Raw genomic sequence first — 17,421 nt, 5'->3', positions numbered from 1 at the left:
AATGATACTTGTCTAACCCTAGACTTTCCTAAACCCCAATGTAAAATGCAAAAATTTATGCTTTTGGGACTAGCTTGTAACCTCCCACTTCCCTCCATCACCATCAAAAATGCCACAATCCTCCCCCCACACACAGACTCACACCCACAGATGACTGTATGGAGAACGTACAGCGTATATTAAATGTTCTCATGCCTGTGCTATGTTTTTATTCTTTTCACACAATGCCAGCTTATTTACATGCAGGTAGAGCCACACTTTTGTTTTCCTGTCCACCTCTCTGAAGCATGTATATGAGAATACATAAACAAATAGCTCCTGGTACTCTCTGTACATCAGAAAATCAGCTATGACGTTCATTTCTACTCATACTGCTGGCTTCTGCAGCGATGCACCAGTGATTTATTTCTCCTCTTGTTCGTGTAATTGACCAGGTGTCAAGTCAAATCAGTGGCAGCAGCCAACCTTGCCACAGAGGACGGTAACTCGACTGGGAGCCCTCAGATTAAGAATTTTAAAGAGGAGACAAAGCATGACAGAGGAACATCTCTAACCAGTAAATTACTCTACTACCTTTCTTAGGACGTGTCTGTATGATGCAGTCTGTTAACTGTTTTGTGTCATTTGGTTAATGATAATTATGATTGTGTACGTACTTATTTTAGTGTTTTTATTTTTGTTGCTTTTGTTGTTCCACTGAAACCTTTGTGAAATATGTGATTGTGTGCAGTCAGTTAACCTATTAAATCTGGACCTAATTCACTATGAAGAACTTGGGGATTTAAACTAAAAGTCTTCACATTGGGTGTTGAGCTGTAAGATGAAGAATAGGTTGTAAAAATATATATTAATTTAAATGTTAAAAAGCAGAAATTAAAAAAAAAAAAACGGTTGTGCGGTTTAGTCTAATTTGATGCTTAAGACTACATTTCCCAGCATTCCGTGACATAATCGGCGTGCGACGGTTTCCGCCTTCTGGCACGTGACGTTCTATTTTGTTTTTGAGAGATCTGCCGCTTCCTTATTTTCAGTCAGACTTAAAGACGGAAAAGCATGGGATCCAGCCGCTTCGCCTTTTTCGTTATTTTACTTTTGTGCACCTGCTCGGCTTCACCGCCGAATTTCGTCCTCCTCTTCGCTGACGATTTAGGTTTCGGGGACTTGGGCTGTTATGGACATCCTAGTTCACTCACTCCCAACCTGGACCGCCTTGCAGCTGAAGGACTCCGATTCACAGATTTTTACAGCACCTGCCCCGTGTGCAGCCCGTCCAGGTACCAGTGTAATCAGTACTGACTGTTTGCATGTGTGAATAAAACGTGCGTTATTGTATATATTTTCTGTTCTAGATTACAATCAATCCAGTGCTTTTTGGGCACTTAATCATTTATTGAACTGTTATGGCATAATTGTTTCAATTTCTGCTGTCCCTTTGGCCTACTTTCTTGGAAAATAAATTTTTAATCTCAATGAGGAGTTTACAGTCATAAATAAAAATATATATATATATAAAAGTCAAACAAATAAATATTTATAAACAAAAAATTTCAATTTGATTAAATTAGATTACAAAGAAAAACCTTAACAGAAATGGGAAGACCTGGGAGGAACTGAGTAAGAGGGCTAAAAATACTGAGGCATGTCGAAAATAGGAAATGTTTATGATGGGCACAATAACAGTGACATTGGATAGAGAAAGGACACTAGTTTATAGTTTCAGATGGCAACTTCCCAGCCTGATTGGCCCTTCATGCCTACTGCCTTCTCCCAGGTCCTGTGTATTGGGTTCATATGACAGCTTTCTTGTACTAAGAGGAAGCAAAAAAATCTTGACATTGTTGTATTTGCTGGATGGTATGGATTTGATTTATGTTCATGTGTATGTGTATCTGTGCGTTAGCGTGCAAGCTAGTAACGTGACTGCAATGAAGAAAAGCGAGCAAAGTGATGTTTGCCCAGTGCTTTGATGCAACGTTTCCGGCTGCAGAAAACAAATTTTCAAATGATGTATTAATAATGAATTAATAATTAATACGAATAATAATTCAGTGTCCAATCTAACAGCCCTAGGTCAGTGGCCAGTTTTACTCTCCCATGTATATTTTCATTGGGCTGCAAAAAAAACCCTTTTACTTTTTATTTTTAACTATTGATATAATTTAATTAATATATTTATTTTCTAGAAAATATAGAAAATATCCAAAATAATGTTACTTAAACCTTCAAATAAGTATGGTCTAGTATACCCCATCCGCCCCCTTGTTGCAGGTATTGCTGCCATATAAGTTAGGACAGCTGCTGACAGCGTGTAATTTAAGTACATTAAATTTTTTCTTGGGCTGAAAAGATTAATCGAGTAATTCAAATAATTCAATTTTAAAAAATTCTCAACAAATTCATTGTTTTGATACTTCTTTTAATGGAACAGCTCTGTAGGATGCCGATGTATAAAACGATGTAAACACAAGCGTTTCACCCACATTTGCGACTGAAGACAGACCTGCAATACAAACATTTAGGAGCAGTGTGTAAATAAAAATTGTGACAAATATTAACCACACAGCCTCCATTTTTAAATAAAAACACAGAAAACATGTTTCTAGTGTCCAAAACAGCAGCACTGTTCCTGTACTCACCGTTAAAACCTTTTCCTGGAAAAGCTAGCGGGATTCATTCACCAAAGCACCTGATCAGCTCCGACGTGAATAAAGGTGAAGTTTGTAACCCCCACAAGTTGTATGCAGATGAAGTGTTAACTTAGTCTGATACCTGACTGGTTAAATTACACAGCCTGCTGAAGGCTGACGGCAGCCGTCCTCTTTTACATGGAAGCATACCTGCAACAGACAGGGGTGAGTCTAAAGGGGGGCATGGGGTATACAAGACCATAAAAATTTCAAGCTTTCGGAACATTTTTCAGATTGAAAGTGAAATAATAGAAAATATTGTGTTAATTTCATTGCATTAAAATGTTAAAATATAAAAATAAAAGCTTTTCTCACAGGCTAATATAAATGTACTTGGGCAGTAAAACTCTGAGCCACTGACCTGAAGGTTGTTAGGCTGAACACTGAACTGTTATTAATATTAATTATTAACATTTACACCATCATACATCTGTTATAGCACAAACATTTTTATGTTTTTATGTCATGTTTATGATTTTTAAGAAATGTTGTATGCAGTAAAACTTTAAAACATTGGTTTCCATTTTAGAAACTGCAATGAGCAGTTCATTTTGAAAGACCTGTGCTCTGTCCCTTTTAAATATTTCTTATTGCTCATTAATAAGACAAAAGTATTTCTTATCCAACTACTCAATTAATCAATAGAATAATAAATAGATTACTCATTACTAAAATAATTGATAGCTGCAGCCCTAGTTGCCTTTAAACTTTTCGTCTGCTCTGTTAATTACCTACATTGGTTGTTGGTTGTTTCCAAGGGCATCACTGTTGACAGGTCGCTATCAGACCCGGTCAGGAATCTACCCAGGCGTGTTGTACCCAGGATCTATAGGTGGTCTTCCTCTGAATGAGACCACCATCGCCGAAGTGTTAAAGCCCCTGGGCTATGCTACAGCAGCGATAGGAAAGTGGCACCTAGGGCTTGGACACAATGGCATGTTTCTCCCAACCAAACAGGGCTTTGACCATTTCCTGGGGATCCCATACTCCCATGACATGGTCAGTGTGTTTGCCATCTCTGCTACTTAAAATGCTTCATGAAATTTCTTTTCTTCGCTATATTCAGTTTAATATTTTTCACTCTGTATTGCTGTCTGTTAATTTTTCTATCTTGTCTTTTCGTCATCAGGGCCCCTGTAAGAATCTGACTTGTTTCCCTCCAGATGTAAAGTGTTATGGATTGTGTGATATTAACACCGTAACCGTCCCGCTAATGCAGAATGAGGTCATCAAGCAACAACCAGTCAACTTCCTGGATCTGGAGAGGAGTTACAGTGACTTTGCAGCAAACTTCATAACCACATCGGTTGAGAAAAAACAACCATTCTTCCTCTACTATCCATCACATGTGAGCAACAAGAGCAATCTGAAAAAATACATGAATTAAAGTGTGCAAAATCAACCTTTGAGTGCAATCACTGCCTAAAAATGTGTTTTCATAATGGTAAATATCAACTACTGTGCATGTCTGTGAGTTTTTAAGTTGTGATAATTCAACAATTTTCTAGTCCTCTGTAGATTGATTCTAGTTACTTTCCAATGTGTTCGGATTAGTCATTTAAAAAAAAATCCCCAATTACTCAAATTTCAGTATTTTAATTCAATATGATCAGTAGCTTCTAGAACATAAATATGTGATATTTGAAGAGTCAATATTTCAAACAACACTAATAATCAGGTGTTTTCTTGCTTCAGCACACCCACTACCCCCAGTATGCAGGTATTGGGGCAGCTGGCCGATCTTTAAGGGGTCCGTTCGGGGATTCCCTGTTGGAGTTTGACAACACCGTAGGCCACCTGATGGCAACTCTGGAGAGGACAGGAGTGATCAACAACACATTGGTCTTCTTTACATCAGACAATGGGTTGGTTTTCAGGACTTCTTAATGTTTAAAAAATAAAATATTAAAGAAGTCCAGTTGCCTCCTTTTCAAACACTTAAAACTACCAGACATATCTCCAGTAACTTAAAAACAACAATGATGACTGAAATGCACTAACGTTTTTGAGTTTAATTCCTCATGCTGACATTTAACCACCTTCAAGAAAAATATTTTTCCTCTGTTCAGTAGTCAGGTTTCTAGAACTCTTTGCACTCTTGTGATATTGCATTTTTTTTTAATGGTGTCTGCTTTCTTTCTCTACATGTAGGCCTGAACTAATGCGTATGTCCCGTGGAGGCAACGCTGGTCCTCTGAAATGTGGCAAAGGTACCACATATGAGGGAGGCATGAGAGAACCTGCCATCGCCTACTGGCCGGGGATCATCAAGCCAGGTCAGGACATTTTAGCGGTCTGCAAAAAGTCCAGACTACATTATGCTTCAAACTTAAAAAAAATAAAATAAATCCTGATCCACTGTTGATCTTGCCACACAGACCTCAGTTTCGGTATATTTAATTTCACCTGTTACTGCTGACCATATTTGAAAGCAGAAACGTGGTTGTCTGTGCCAGACAGCTTGCTCTCAGTATTTCAGGAACTACTGATCTGCTGGGATTTTCCTACAGAGTCATCTGTAGATTTATAAAGAATAGTAAAAAAAAAAGTAAGAAAGAAAATATGAAGTGAGCGTCAGTTTTCTGGGAAAAAATGACTTGACTTTGCTGTTCCCAGGACTGTGCTCTGCCTGCTAGCATCTTGCACCCTGCTGTTATGTGCTGGATTGTTCTTTATATAGCCTGCACCTGGGATCTTGCCTGGTGTGGTAGAGCCCAGACTCTGTGGATCTTGGGGTGAGAGTAGGATTTGGGTACTGATAAGATTTCTGGATGTCAGCCACTTCCTCTATCTGCCTGTGGTACATACCGTGCAAGGGCCTGTCATTCTGTGATGGTTCCTTCTCTTCATTATCTCATCCTGGACTGTTTTACTGACACTCACTAATCCCCGGCCTCCTTCCTTCTGCTTAGCATACAGTTTCAGGGTGCTGGACTTGGGATGAAACCCTCCATGCATGGTCAGGAGCTTCCTCGTCTTGATGTCAGTGGCTTCTATCTCCTCCTTTGGCGAGCTTATAATCCCAGCAGGGTACCTGATCACGGGCAGGGCGTAGGTGTTGGTGGCCCGGATTTTGTTCTTACCTTTCAGCTGACTCCTCAGGACTTGCCTGACCCTCTGCAGGTACTTGCAGCTTTTTTTGCAGCTTTTCTAGTGGCTTCTTCATGGTTCCCATTTGCCTGTGGGATTCCTAGGTACTTGTAGCCGTCCTCGATGTCTGCAATGTTGCCTTCTGGTAGTTTGATCCCCTCACTTCTGACAAGCTTCCCTCTCTTCGTTACCATCTGACTACACTTCTCCAATCCGAACGACATTCCGATGTCCTTGCTGTTGTTCCTGTTGGTGTTGATCAGTGAATCGATGTTTTGTTCCCTCATGGCATACAGTTTGATGTCATCCATGTAGAGAAGGTGGCTGATGATGCTCCATTCCATAGTTGGTATCCGTAGCCAGTCTTGTCATTGATACAATTCAATTCAAATTCTATATTGTCCCACAAGGGGAAATTAGTTTAGCAGCAGGTAACATAAAAGTCAAAAAAATAATAATATCAAAATAATAATGACAATAATAGTAATAAAAAGTCACAGGACGGTTATTTGCCATTAAGGAGACGGGATGCAGTAGGCATAAAACAAACCTGGAGTCTTGTGGTCTTCCTCATAGGTACTTTAAAACAGTGGCCAGAAGGCAACAACTCAAACTCCCTGTGAAGTGGATGGTTCAAGCAATTAACAATAAAATGAGCCTTCATATGCACAGTTTTGTTATAAATGGCCAAAAGTCCATCGTGCCAGCGCCCTGAAATTTTGCTAGCAGTTTTTACTAGAAGTTCCAACTGATTTTTATTCTTCACCGTCAAGTTACCAAACCAGGCAGCGATACAAAAAGACATCACAGATTAAATAAAACTTCTATAAAACAAAGACAACATCTCAGATGAAACATTAAAGGATCAAATTTTCCTTAAAAAAAGAACAGTCTTTATTGAACCTTTTAGTGGTGGCATCAGCATGAGATTCAAAGCACAGTTTATGGTCATTACCACACCTAAACATTTATAACTCTCCACAATCCCGATATCAGCTGTTTTAATAATAGTAGGTGAAGAGCCATAAGAGGACTTCCTAAAATCAGCAATCATGTCTTTAGTTTTTGACACATTTACTGAATTGAAGGACTCGTCACACCAATCCGTAAATTAATCTACAACCTGCCAATGGCCTGACTCGTCCCCCACAAGAAGACTAACGATCACTGTGTCATCAGCAAACTTCGGGATGTGCCTGTTTGTGAAATTACTGTGACACTTATTCGTGTACAGAATGAACAGAAGGGGTGAGAGGCAGCAACCCTGGGGAGATCCAGTAGAGGAGGAGAGCACTGAGGGGGTTCTCTTTGGTAGATCCCGCACTTGATGGTGACCTGTGCTATGGGCTTGAAGTTGGCCTAGTGTTGTACGCTACATCCTCATTGAGTTCCTGATGAAGGCTCTTACAGTCCTGTTGATCTTGTACCCAGGATCCAGGTGTGGGGCAGTAGGTCTTCTTGTAACCAGTCAAGGCAGCGCACAGGTTTGTCAGCCTAGTCTTACAGTCTCGTGCGACTGCTCTGTCTGCCAGTAGCTGGTGTTTTGCTCCTCTGGTATTTCAGCCAATTCCTTTCTGTGCCCCGTTCATGTATTGACCCATGTGCCTGGTCATCTTAGCCGCTATGATGTCTGACAGGAGCTTCCATGTGATACTGAGGCAGGTTGTTGGCTGGGAGTTGGATGGGACCAGTCCCTTCTGGATGTCCTTGGGGATCAGGACCTCCAGAAGGGACCATTATGGGTTGCGTCCTTCTCCCACATGCTCTTCCAGTATTGGTCTGTCTCCAGCCTTGGTGGTGCTGTTCTCATATTGTTCCCCTGCCACTGAGAGTGCACCTTGGATGGTTCTGTGGAGAACAGCTGGTTTATTCTCCTGCCTTCCATTTCTCTACTATACCTCTTCATGTGGCTGGGCAAGACTGTGAGTCTTTGCTTGGCAGTTTCAAGGCCTCGGTATGGACAGCTTATGGTACTTCTTAGGCACCCTCTTCATCGCACCTTTCTGCAGCTCACCTAACCCTATTTCAAAAATGAGCTTGCCTCTCTTTTTTCAGTATCAAAGTATATTACCATGAAATTAAAAATAATTTATGTACATGTAGCCTTTTAGTGATTGCTGCTTTTTTTTCTTATGAACAAATCTATTGAAGGTGTTACTCATGAGATGGCCAGCACTCTAGATATCCTCCCCACATTGGCGCGCCTGGCAGGGGCTAAACTACCACCGGTGATGCTGGATGGGGTCGATATGACGGATATCCTTGTTAAACAAGGAAAGGTAGGAGCATTGTATTTAAAGTTGTGCAAAAACTGAAATAATGGAAAAACAAGCTCATGTGTGTATTTTCTCTGTGTTTTACAGAGCAAAAGGGAAGCCATGATGTTCTACCCTGTAGATCCCAGTGAAAAATATGGCCTCTTTGCTGTAAGGCTGGGGAAGTACAAGGCTCACTTCTATACACAAGGTACTATGTGTCATATTTTGAATATCGCAAGTTCACATTGTCAAGTTTTAGTTGGTCTTAATTCCTGCCTGTTCATGTTTGTACATCAGGTGCTTTCCACAGCAGTACTACACCAGACAAAGACTGCCCAGAAACAGCAGTCCTCAAGGCTCACAACCCTCCTCTGATATTTGATCTGGAGGCTGACCCATGTGAGCATTATGCTCTGCCAGTAGATACACCTGACATCCAAACTGTGCTGGAACAGATCAAGAGTGTTAAGGAGCAATTTGAATCCTCCATGGTGTTTGGAGAGAGCCAAGTGGGAAAAGGAACAGACCCCAACCTCAGGCCGTGCTGCAACCCTGAGTGTAGCCCCAAACCTAGCTGCTGTCATTGTTGATGAGAAAAGCTGTTACTGTAACCAACTTTAAGGTATAAAGGTGAATTACAGCACAATAACTACTTGGGCTCGTAATGAGGCCCTAGCCAGTATCAGAAGATGCCAAATTCGTATGGAGCCAAAGTATTGAGCAGCAATAATGACCTGGACACAATGTCAACGTTTGAGTAGCCACTCTTGTATTGCTACAAGATATAAAAAAACAGTGTCCAATCTGTACAGGAAAAAGTACAAAACAAAACAAACAGTGTGCACACTTAAAGAAAATGAAAGTACTCGTTGGGGCCCTTTAAGGATATAGAGTTAAGTTGGCAATAGCCAACTTCAAAGGTCCTTGTGAGTGTAATTGAAATGTATGAGTGTGTGGGTGTGTATCTTCTTTGGGGTAGATCGTCCTCAAAGTGGTTGGCTCGCCATCTATCACGACCGGAATTTTGTCCTGGTCCTCAGACTTTTCTGTCCTCTCCAAAAACCTGACCTATAATCCAGGTCATAAAATGTACATTCTAATCAGACTTTCTTTCAGATGCATTGTTTAAGGTTAAAATGTAAAATCAAAATATTGCATCAACCTCATATTCATTGCATCAACATCTTAAATCTTATCAAATCTCACAGTTCTGTTGTACAACATTCAATTTTCAAGTATATCAAATATGAGAACTAAACATCTAAGTTGCTCAAATATTTCTCTATTCATGTAAACATTAATTAAACAATACTTATGGTAAGTAACCATTGACATTCAAAATACAATACACCATAACAATTCAGAACTATGTGCAAATAAGCAATAAAATACACATGTGAGTTCAGTTCAGAGGTATTAAAGCAGTGTGCTTAATTTCTCCACACTAAAGGCCTATTTGTGAGAGAGAAATGCACTAAAAATTACCCTCCATGTTACTTTAAACTCACAGTGAACTGACAACAATTAGCTTTAGAGCAGCTAAGAACATGTTGCTCACCGTTGCTCTGTTTCACAAAAGCCTAACACACGCTGGTGTTGAAACTGCAGCAGGTCTCCGGATGAAAAGTGAGTAGTTAGCCTGTGAGAGACCGAGCTAGCATTAGCGTGATCACGACGGTAAGTCTCTACAAGTTTTTTTCCTTCGGAATAACGCTCGTCTTACCGACGCTGCTTCTCTCCTTCATCCAGCTACTCGACTCCGGACATCCAGCAGGTAAGTATGCTGGCTTTCCTTCCTCTCAATTCTTAGTTTTTCCTCTCTTTCGTCCGTGGATTTCTCAGTTTCAGTAGCAGATGCCTCCACTCCTCTAGCTGAGATGAGAAAAACCCGGGAGCACCATGCACCTTCACCTCACTTCCTGGCTGACAGGGTCAGTGCGGCCTGCGTAGGCTCTGATTGGTCGCTGAGCTAGGTGCCGTCACGTGGGGTGAACTGAGAGGTGCATTCAATGGTCATAGGAAATATGACGTTCTGTTGATGTGGACAGTTCAAATAAAGAGAATAAACACTCTCTTTCTTTATCATTGGTGTAAATGTGTTTTTTCCATCTGGGCTACACCTCCCTCCTGAACTCATGCACGTCCCTGTGCATGGTAGACAGTTAGATGATGATTATTCGAGGGGTCAAGGAAGGGGGTGGAACCAATTCTTCACCATCACTGATGACATCTCCCCAAGCTGAAGACAGGCCTTGCAAGAATGATTTTGCCGCTGTGATCAGGGGATTGCCTAGCTCCGTATAGTCCAGCCGTCGTGGCGGGCGACGGTTTCTCTCAGATCTCCTGACAAAATCATTTGTATGTGTGGTTTCCCCTGTATCCATTTGGACTGCTTCCTCCATTCTCTCCTCAGGATTCGCACCTCTGGTGCCAGCCTCCTCAACTGGAAGTTGCTCTTCTTGGACGTCTGGATCATCAATGGGTGAGTCATTTTCAATCAAGATTGTTTCATCCACTTGTTCGGTTGGTGTGACTCCATTGGTAGATAAGTACTCAGTATTAGCTGTAGTACTGTTAGGCATATCAGGCATGTTGCCAAATCAGATTGGCTGTCAAAATCAGGTGGGTTGTCAACATCAGCAACATTTAGAGGTCTCTCACTCACCGTGTGGACAGGGGGACTGAACCAAACAGGAATGAGCAGATCATCATCTTCATCCGAGGAGTTCTCTTCCTCTAGCGCTGGATTTGCACGGGTTCTTGGCCTGCGTGACACTGGCTTCTGTACATGCTCACTGCTTTCCTCCACAGGTAGGTAGCCACATGGTAGCAACAGATCCCGTGTAGTGTCCTTAGGGGACCATCTTTGTTTTCAGGCTTCACTGTATATACTGGGAGGTTGCCTGCTCTACTCACCACTACATGCACAGTGTGTTCCCACTTGTCTGAAATCTTATGTTTCCCCGGATGCGGACATTCCTGACCAATACCCGATCTCCAGCTTCTAAGTCTGAGGCAGTTACATGTCTGTCAAACCTCATTTTGTTCTTGTGAGCTATCTTTGCAGCCTTGTCCATAGCTAACTTGCTTTCTTTGAGACGTGATTTGAGTTTTGCACATATTCAGAGTGAGATGAGTGTCGTTCCTCTTGTACTGGCAGGTTGAATGCAAGGTCAACTGGCAACCGAGGTTGGCGTCCGAACATCAGTTCGTACGGGGTGAAACCAGTCACTTCATTCCTGGTGCAGTTATAAGCGTGGACCAGGGGTCTTACATGGTCACGCCAACAGGACTTATCTTGATCACGGAGAGTGCCCAACATGTCAAGCAAGGTACGATTAAATCGTTCCACAGGATTGCCCCTAGGATGGTATGGGGTTGTCCTCACCTTGTGGATACCAGCCACCTGACAGAGTTCCTTGATTGTGCGGGACTCGAAATCTGGACCCTGGTCACTATGCAACTTTTCTGGGATGCCATAGTGTACCATAAAGTTCTCCCACAGACACTTTGCTACTGTGCGGGCCTTTTGATTAGGTGTGGGGATAGCAACCGCAAATTTAGTGAAGTGGTCTGTGATCACCAATATATCCTTGGTTCCACTCTTGTCAGCTTCCAGGGACAAGAAGTCCATGCACAAGAGTTCAAGAGGTCGTGTCGTGTTAATGTTGACCAAGGGGGCCGCTCTTTCGGGTCGTGCCTTCCTCCGCACGCATCTGCCACATGTCCTCACTTTCCTTTCCACGTCCAGGGCCATCCTTGGCCAATAGAATCTGGCCCTTGCAAGGTCCAGTGTACGGTCGACTCCCATGTGACCCATATGGTCATGCAGGCTGGTGAGGACTGTGTTGCGAAGCTCAGCCGGAAGTACAAGCTGGTAGGTCGTCTGGGACCCCTCTTGGCGTCGCCTGTACAAGACATTGTTGCGGAGTTCAAGACGGTTAAGCTCCCGGAGGAGGAGTGGAAGTTCAGGGAGCTGTGTACGCACGGTTGGAGGTGGTGTGTCCCCATGTTCGATCTGGGAGATAACATGCTTTATACACTGATCGGCTCTTTGCTCGTCTGCCAGCTCTGCCTCAGTTAGATGGGGAACGGTTGGCAAACCTCCAAACTGTTCCTCTCGCCCATAGCTATCAGGTACAGCGCTAGGAGACATAGCAAGAACCTCCACCAAAGCAATACAATCTGCATCTGCCTTTCTCTCATCGTCAGGACTGACGCTGTAGGTGAACTGCCTCTCACAGATTGCTTTCACCACAGACTGATTTACGGCATTGACGTTGTCTGGATCACAAAGGTGATCTTGAGTGAACTGTTGTATGTTCTCTCTCTTTTGTGATTTCAGATCATCCGCTAGCCCTCCGTGTGGTCTGCGTGATAATCCATCCGCATCTCCATTCTGTTTCCCTGGACGATAGAGGAGTTTGAAAGAGAATGTGGACAGTGCTGCTAGCCACCTATAGCTAGTTGCGTCAAGTTTTGCTGAAGTCAGAATGTAAGTCAGCGGATTACTATCCGTTACAACGGTGAAGTGGTTGCCGTAGAGATAGTCGCTGAACTTTTCTGTGACTGACCACTTGAGCGCCAGAAACTCCAACTTGTGCGCTGGATAGCGATTTTCGCTCCGTGACAGCCCTCTACTTGCATAGCCTATGACTCTAAGTTGGCCCTCTTGCTCCTGATACAACACAGCACCGAGCCCGGTGGTACTGGCGTCGGTGTGCAATATATAGGGTTTCTGAGGGTCAGCGAAGGCAAGTACAGGGGCTGTGGTGAGACTTTTGATGACTGACTCGAAGGCTTGCTGGCAAGCTGGCGTCCAGCGACCTCCGAAGGGCTCTTTTGGGTCATGGTACTGATGTGCAATTTGTCTTGTGTTTGCTTTTGATTTCTTGTGGCTAGGTGGGTACCCCGAGGTTAAGTTGTGGAGAGGTTTCACAATGCTGGAATACCCCTTAACGAACCTTCTATAGTACCCAGCAAAACCAAGAAACGACTTTAACTCTCGCAGAGTCTGGGGGACAGGCCATGTCTTAAGAGCCGAAATCTTCTCAGGGTCAGTCTGAACACCATTTCTGGAGACCACATGTCCCAGATAACGGACTGAAGTCTGGAAGAAGACGCATTTCTCTGGTGACAGCTTTAACCCAAACTCTTTCAGACGAGTGAGCACTTTCATGAGTCTTTCTTCGTGTTCCTCAAGGGTTCGGGAGAATACTATCACGTCATCAAGAAAGACCAACGCATCCTTCAAATGCATATCCCCCATGCACCGCTCCATTAACCTCTGGAATGTGCTGGGGCGTTAAATCACACCCTGAGGCATTCTGTTGAACTCCCAGAAGCCGAGAGGGCACACAAAACCGTCTTCGGTTTGTCTGCTTCTTCGACCTCGATCTGGTAGTACCCTGATTTTAGATCAAGAACAGAGAACCACTGAGAACCATTGAGGGCTGAGAACGTGTCCTCTAGCTTAGGAAGGCTGTACGCATCTTTTATAGTCTGGAGATTTAGACGCCTATAATCAATGCACAACCGGACTTGGCCGTTCTTTTTCCGGACAACCACTATGGGTGACGCAAATGGGGACTCTGACTCTCTGATAACTCCTGCATCAAGGAGTTCCTGAATGTGCTTCCGGACGGCCTCAATGTCCCGTGGGTGGATTGGCCGGGCACGTAGTTTGAAAGGCGTGTCATCCGAAAGTTTTATATGATGTCGCACCTGGTCCGTCCGGCCAAAATCCAGGTCATGCTGTGCAAACACCTCAGGCATGCTGTTGAGCTGCTGAGTGATGCGCTGTTTCCATTCCAGTGGAACAGGGGAGTCACCAAAATTGAAAGTTATGGTGGGCTCTTGGGAAGACGGAGTCTCTGGAGTTCCCTGGGATGGTTCTGACTGTTTGGTCTTGTTGTGCTCCTTTAATAGGATGATCTGATAAGCACTAACCTCTGCAATAGTGCACTTGGCAGGGATGACAATGTCGTGGTCAGACTCATTGCTTATAACAACTGGCAACTTGTGGGGCCACCGCTGGGGGAAGTCAACCAGACCGGCTTTAAGTAGCAGGCCACCGGGCAAGGGGGACGATGACGGATACTCAACGATAACTGATTTTTCATCTTGAAGGCCCCTGCCAAGGGCGACTCCCTCCACCACTACAGTTGAACCAGCTGGAATGAGTTGAGGCACCTTGCCTTGCAGCTTCACTACACCCTGATGGTTGTCACTTGTCTGCTTTCGTCTCAACTCAATGATTTTGAAGACTACTTTGTAGCCATGTGGAAGGGATTGACGATCGGCTAAGTCAGTCTCTGAGTAAATGTCGAACAGTACATCTAGGGTGTTTGTGCCTATGAGCATGAGGGATTGTGAAGTGTCAGGGACGATTAAAGCAAGTGTGTTCACATCTACTGGAACACCTATAAAGTCCTTTGGAAAAGTTATGGTCATTTCTATATAGCCAAAGTAAGGCACCAGCTGGCCATTAGCACCTTCCACTTCTAAGAGGTCATGTAGTGGCTTGATCTTCTGCTCTGAAAGGTGCTGCTTGTAAAATGACTCAGGAACAGTGGTAACTTGGGAACCTGAGTCAAGAAGGCAGTTGACTTCTTCACCTCTCACAGTCACTTGAGCTGTACTCTTGGTGCCAATCAACTGTTTAGGAGTTGGAAAAATTGTTTCTGCTCGAATGTTTTAAGCCAGAACATGCTTGTGCTTTGACATTCTTTGCTGGGCTACTTACTTTGTTAACCTCAGCTGTGATTTTGTCGCCATTGTTTACGTCTGAGGGACGTTGTTGACTCTCCTCAGCTCCTGTTTGTCCCACAACAGGAACTGTTAGTCGTTTAAAGCTGAGTCTGAACCATCTTGCGCTTCCCACTGACGCTGTTTTGCCTCCAACTGCTTCTTTTTCTCTGCCACTAGGTTAGGGTTAGCAGGGTCAACACAGCATGGAGCGATGTGCCCATCTTCACCGCAGTTGAAACAATACCAGGGCTTGGGTCGGCCTGTTTGCCTCTTTGAAGTCTGTCTTTGCATACGTCCATCTACATCATGTGGCTTTGACATCTTACTCAGCGGCTTCCCTGCAGATCCCTTGCTGTTAGCAAACTTTGGTTTTTTTGTGACATGAATGTAATTAATTGACTTTGCAGACTCGCTACCTGCTTTCTCAGATCCTCAATAGCAGCGATGCTACTCTCATGTTTCTCCTCTGGTTCACAAACACGTGCACCCTGGGACTGTAACTGAGTTCTCTGCTTTGTGGTGCCAATGTGTTTTCTCATGCGACTAGTTTTTGCTTGCTGTCGATCTTCCTCAGAGCGAATCATTAACAAGAGGTCTGAGAATTGGGGTGGGCTGCTCTTCTTTTGTTCAAGTTGCAGGGCGCTGATTAGGTCGTTGTCCCAACATCCCCTGCAGAACTGTTTAAGGAGATGTTTGTCCACTTCTTCACATGCGACTCCCCCCCTCTTCGTGGCTCTGTTTAATGCTAGCTGTAGCGGTGAAGGTAAGTGGATGATTTCTCACCTGGATCTTGAAGGGTGTTGAGGAATTGAGCGAAAAAGTTCCTCGCCATCTTCTACAGTGCCAAAGGCTGAATCTAGAAGCTGCAAATAAGTCGCAGGTGGTGACTCAGGCCGTAAACTCTTAACTATATCAGCTGCTGGTGGGAGCAGGCTCTCATGGATTTTCTGGATATTTGCAGGGGGACATGCTGGGATCATTTTGGAGCAGTTCAATCTGTGTGCGCCACGTGTCATAATCAGTTTCATTGTTAGGTCTGGGAACCTTACCGGAGAAGGAACGGAGTCTCACCTGGGACTGGATGTGTGGGACAACATCTTGCCTTCGTACGATATGCTCTACCACGACCTTCTGAATGTCAGGTGGGTTCAAGTCACTTACTGAAAGGGACGCTGCTCTCCTTCCATTAGTGAGCGGAACATGATCAGTGGCAACAATATCAATTGGAGTGACATCTGAATGTGAGGTGTGACACTGTTGCTCTTTAGGAGCGGGCGGAGATACGACAGCAGGCTCGGCATACGTGGGGAAAGGTTCTTCAGTGGTAGGTCGCATGGCTTCAACATCCTCCCAATCTGACACATCATCTCCTTCAGCACCTCACCGTAGTCTTTGCCACTCAGCTTGGCTAGTTCCTTGAGTTCAGCTAAGTAGGTCTTTGTAACATTACTCCCAACCTTGGTAGTGTACATGCTACTGAGTGTTTTAATTTCATAGACAATGCTGGGGTCAGCTTGTGCTGTGCATGTGTATGGTGGCGAGGTTCTAATCCTTCTAAGGCTGAACTGCTAGAGTATTCAACGATCAGGTTTTGGTAGAAGTCGGACAGTGAATCATCAACAAAAAGGATTCTTGCGATTTTACCATACTGTTTCAGGAAGTCAATGACCTGTTCATCTTTTTCAGATACCTGTGTTATCCCAGTGACAACAACTGCAATAGGTATTTTGACACCAGACTTTTGTATGAAATCCATACTGGTCATTGCCTCAATATTGATGCTCAAATCAAATGGCTCCTGGCTGGCTCGCCACTTCTGTAACCAACTTTAAGGTATAAAGGTGAATTACAGCACAATAACTACTTGGGCTCGTAATGAGGCCCTAGCCAGTATCAGAAGATGCCAAATTCGTATGGAGCCAAAGTATTGAGCAGCAATAATGACCTGGACACAATGTCAACGTTTGAGTAGCCACTCTTGTATTGCTACAAGATATAAAAAACAGTGTCCAATCTGTACAGGAAAAAGTACAAAACAAAACAAACAGTGTGCACACTTAAAGAAAATGAAAGTACTCGTTGGGGCCCTTTAAGGATATAGAGTTAAGTTGGCAATAGCCAACTTCAAAGGTCCTGTGAGTGTAATTGAAATGTATGAGTGTGTGGGTGTGTATCTTCTTTGGGGTAGATCGTCCTCAAAGTGGTTGGCTCGCCATCTATCACGACCGAATTTTGTCCTGGTCCTCAGACTTTTCTGTCCTCTCCAAAACCTGACCTATAATCCAGGTCATAAAATGTACATTCTAATCAGACTTTCTTTCAGATGCATTGTTTAAGGTTAAAATGTAAAATCAAAATATTGCATCAACCTCATATTCATTGCATCAACATCTTAAATCTTATCAAATCTCACAGTTCTGTTGTACAACATTCAATTTTCAAGTATATCAAATATGAGAACTAAACATCTAAGTTGCTCAAATATTTCTCTATTCATGTAAACATTAATTAAACAATACTTATGGTAAGTAACCATTGACATTCAAAATACAATACACCATAACAATTCAGAACTATGTGCAAATAAGCAATAAAATACACATGTGAGTTCAGTTCAGAGGTATTAAAGCAGTGTG

General features: G+C 43.4%; 1 protein-coding gene and 1 long non-coding RNA gene across 3 annotated transcripts; one reads left to right on the top strand and one right to left on the bottom strand.

The window, feature by feature from the left end:
* Positions 1–981: 981 nt before the first annotated feature.
* LOC116318289 (arylsulfatase A-like) lies at positions 982–16,914 on the top strand. Of its 2 annotated transcripts, XM_039615310.1 has the most exons (9): positions 982–1,274; positions 3,446–3,686; positions 3,817–4,035; positions 4,383–4,552; positions 4,839–4,963; positions 7,929–8,056; positions 8,141–8,243; positions 8,333–8,657; positions 16,619–16,914. In XM_039615310.1, the coding sequence occupies exons 1-8, from the start codon at positions 1,054–1,056 to the stop codon at positions 8,623–8,625; spliced, it is 1,500 nt and encodes a 499-aa protein (XP_039471244.1). In that variant the 5' UTR covers positions 982–1,053; the 3' UTR covers positions 8,626–8,657; positions 16,619–16,914. The 2 variants fall into 2 exon arrangements, with proteins under 2 accessions (XP_039471244.1, XP_031593110.2); XM_031737250.2 differs by lacking the exon at positions 16,619–16,914 and having other exon boundaries at positions 8,333–9,138.
* LOC120441189 lies at positions 8,784–10,149 on the bottom strand. The gene is made up of 2 exons (XR_005613864.1): positions 9,759–10,149; positions 8,784–9,674 (listed from the first exon to the last, which is right to left on the bottom strand). It is a non-coding gene; the product is annotated as an uncharacterized LOC120441189 (long non-coding RNA).
* Positions 16,915–17,421: the final 507 nt, after the last annotated feature.

This window comes from Oreochromis aureus, linkage group 7 (genome assembly GCF_013358895.1).
Source record: "Oreochromis aureus strain Israel breed Guangdong linkage group 7, ZZ_aureus, whole genome shotgun sequence".
NCBI classification, from domain to species: domain Eukaryota; kingdom Metazoa; phylum Chordata; class Actinopteri; order Cichliformes; family Cichlidae; genus Oreochromis; species Oreochromis aureus.
The sequence above is the reverse complement of the archived record's forward strand: the minus strand, read 5'-3'. Positions and strand labels throughout refer to the sequence as shown.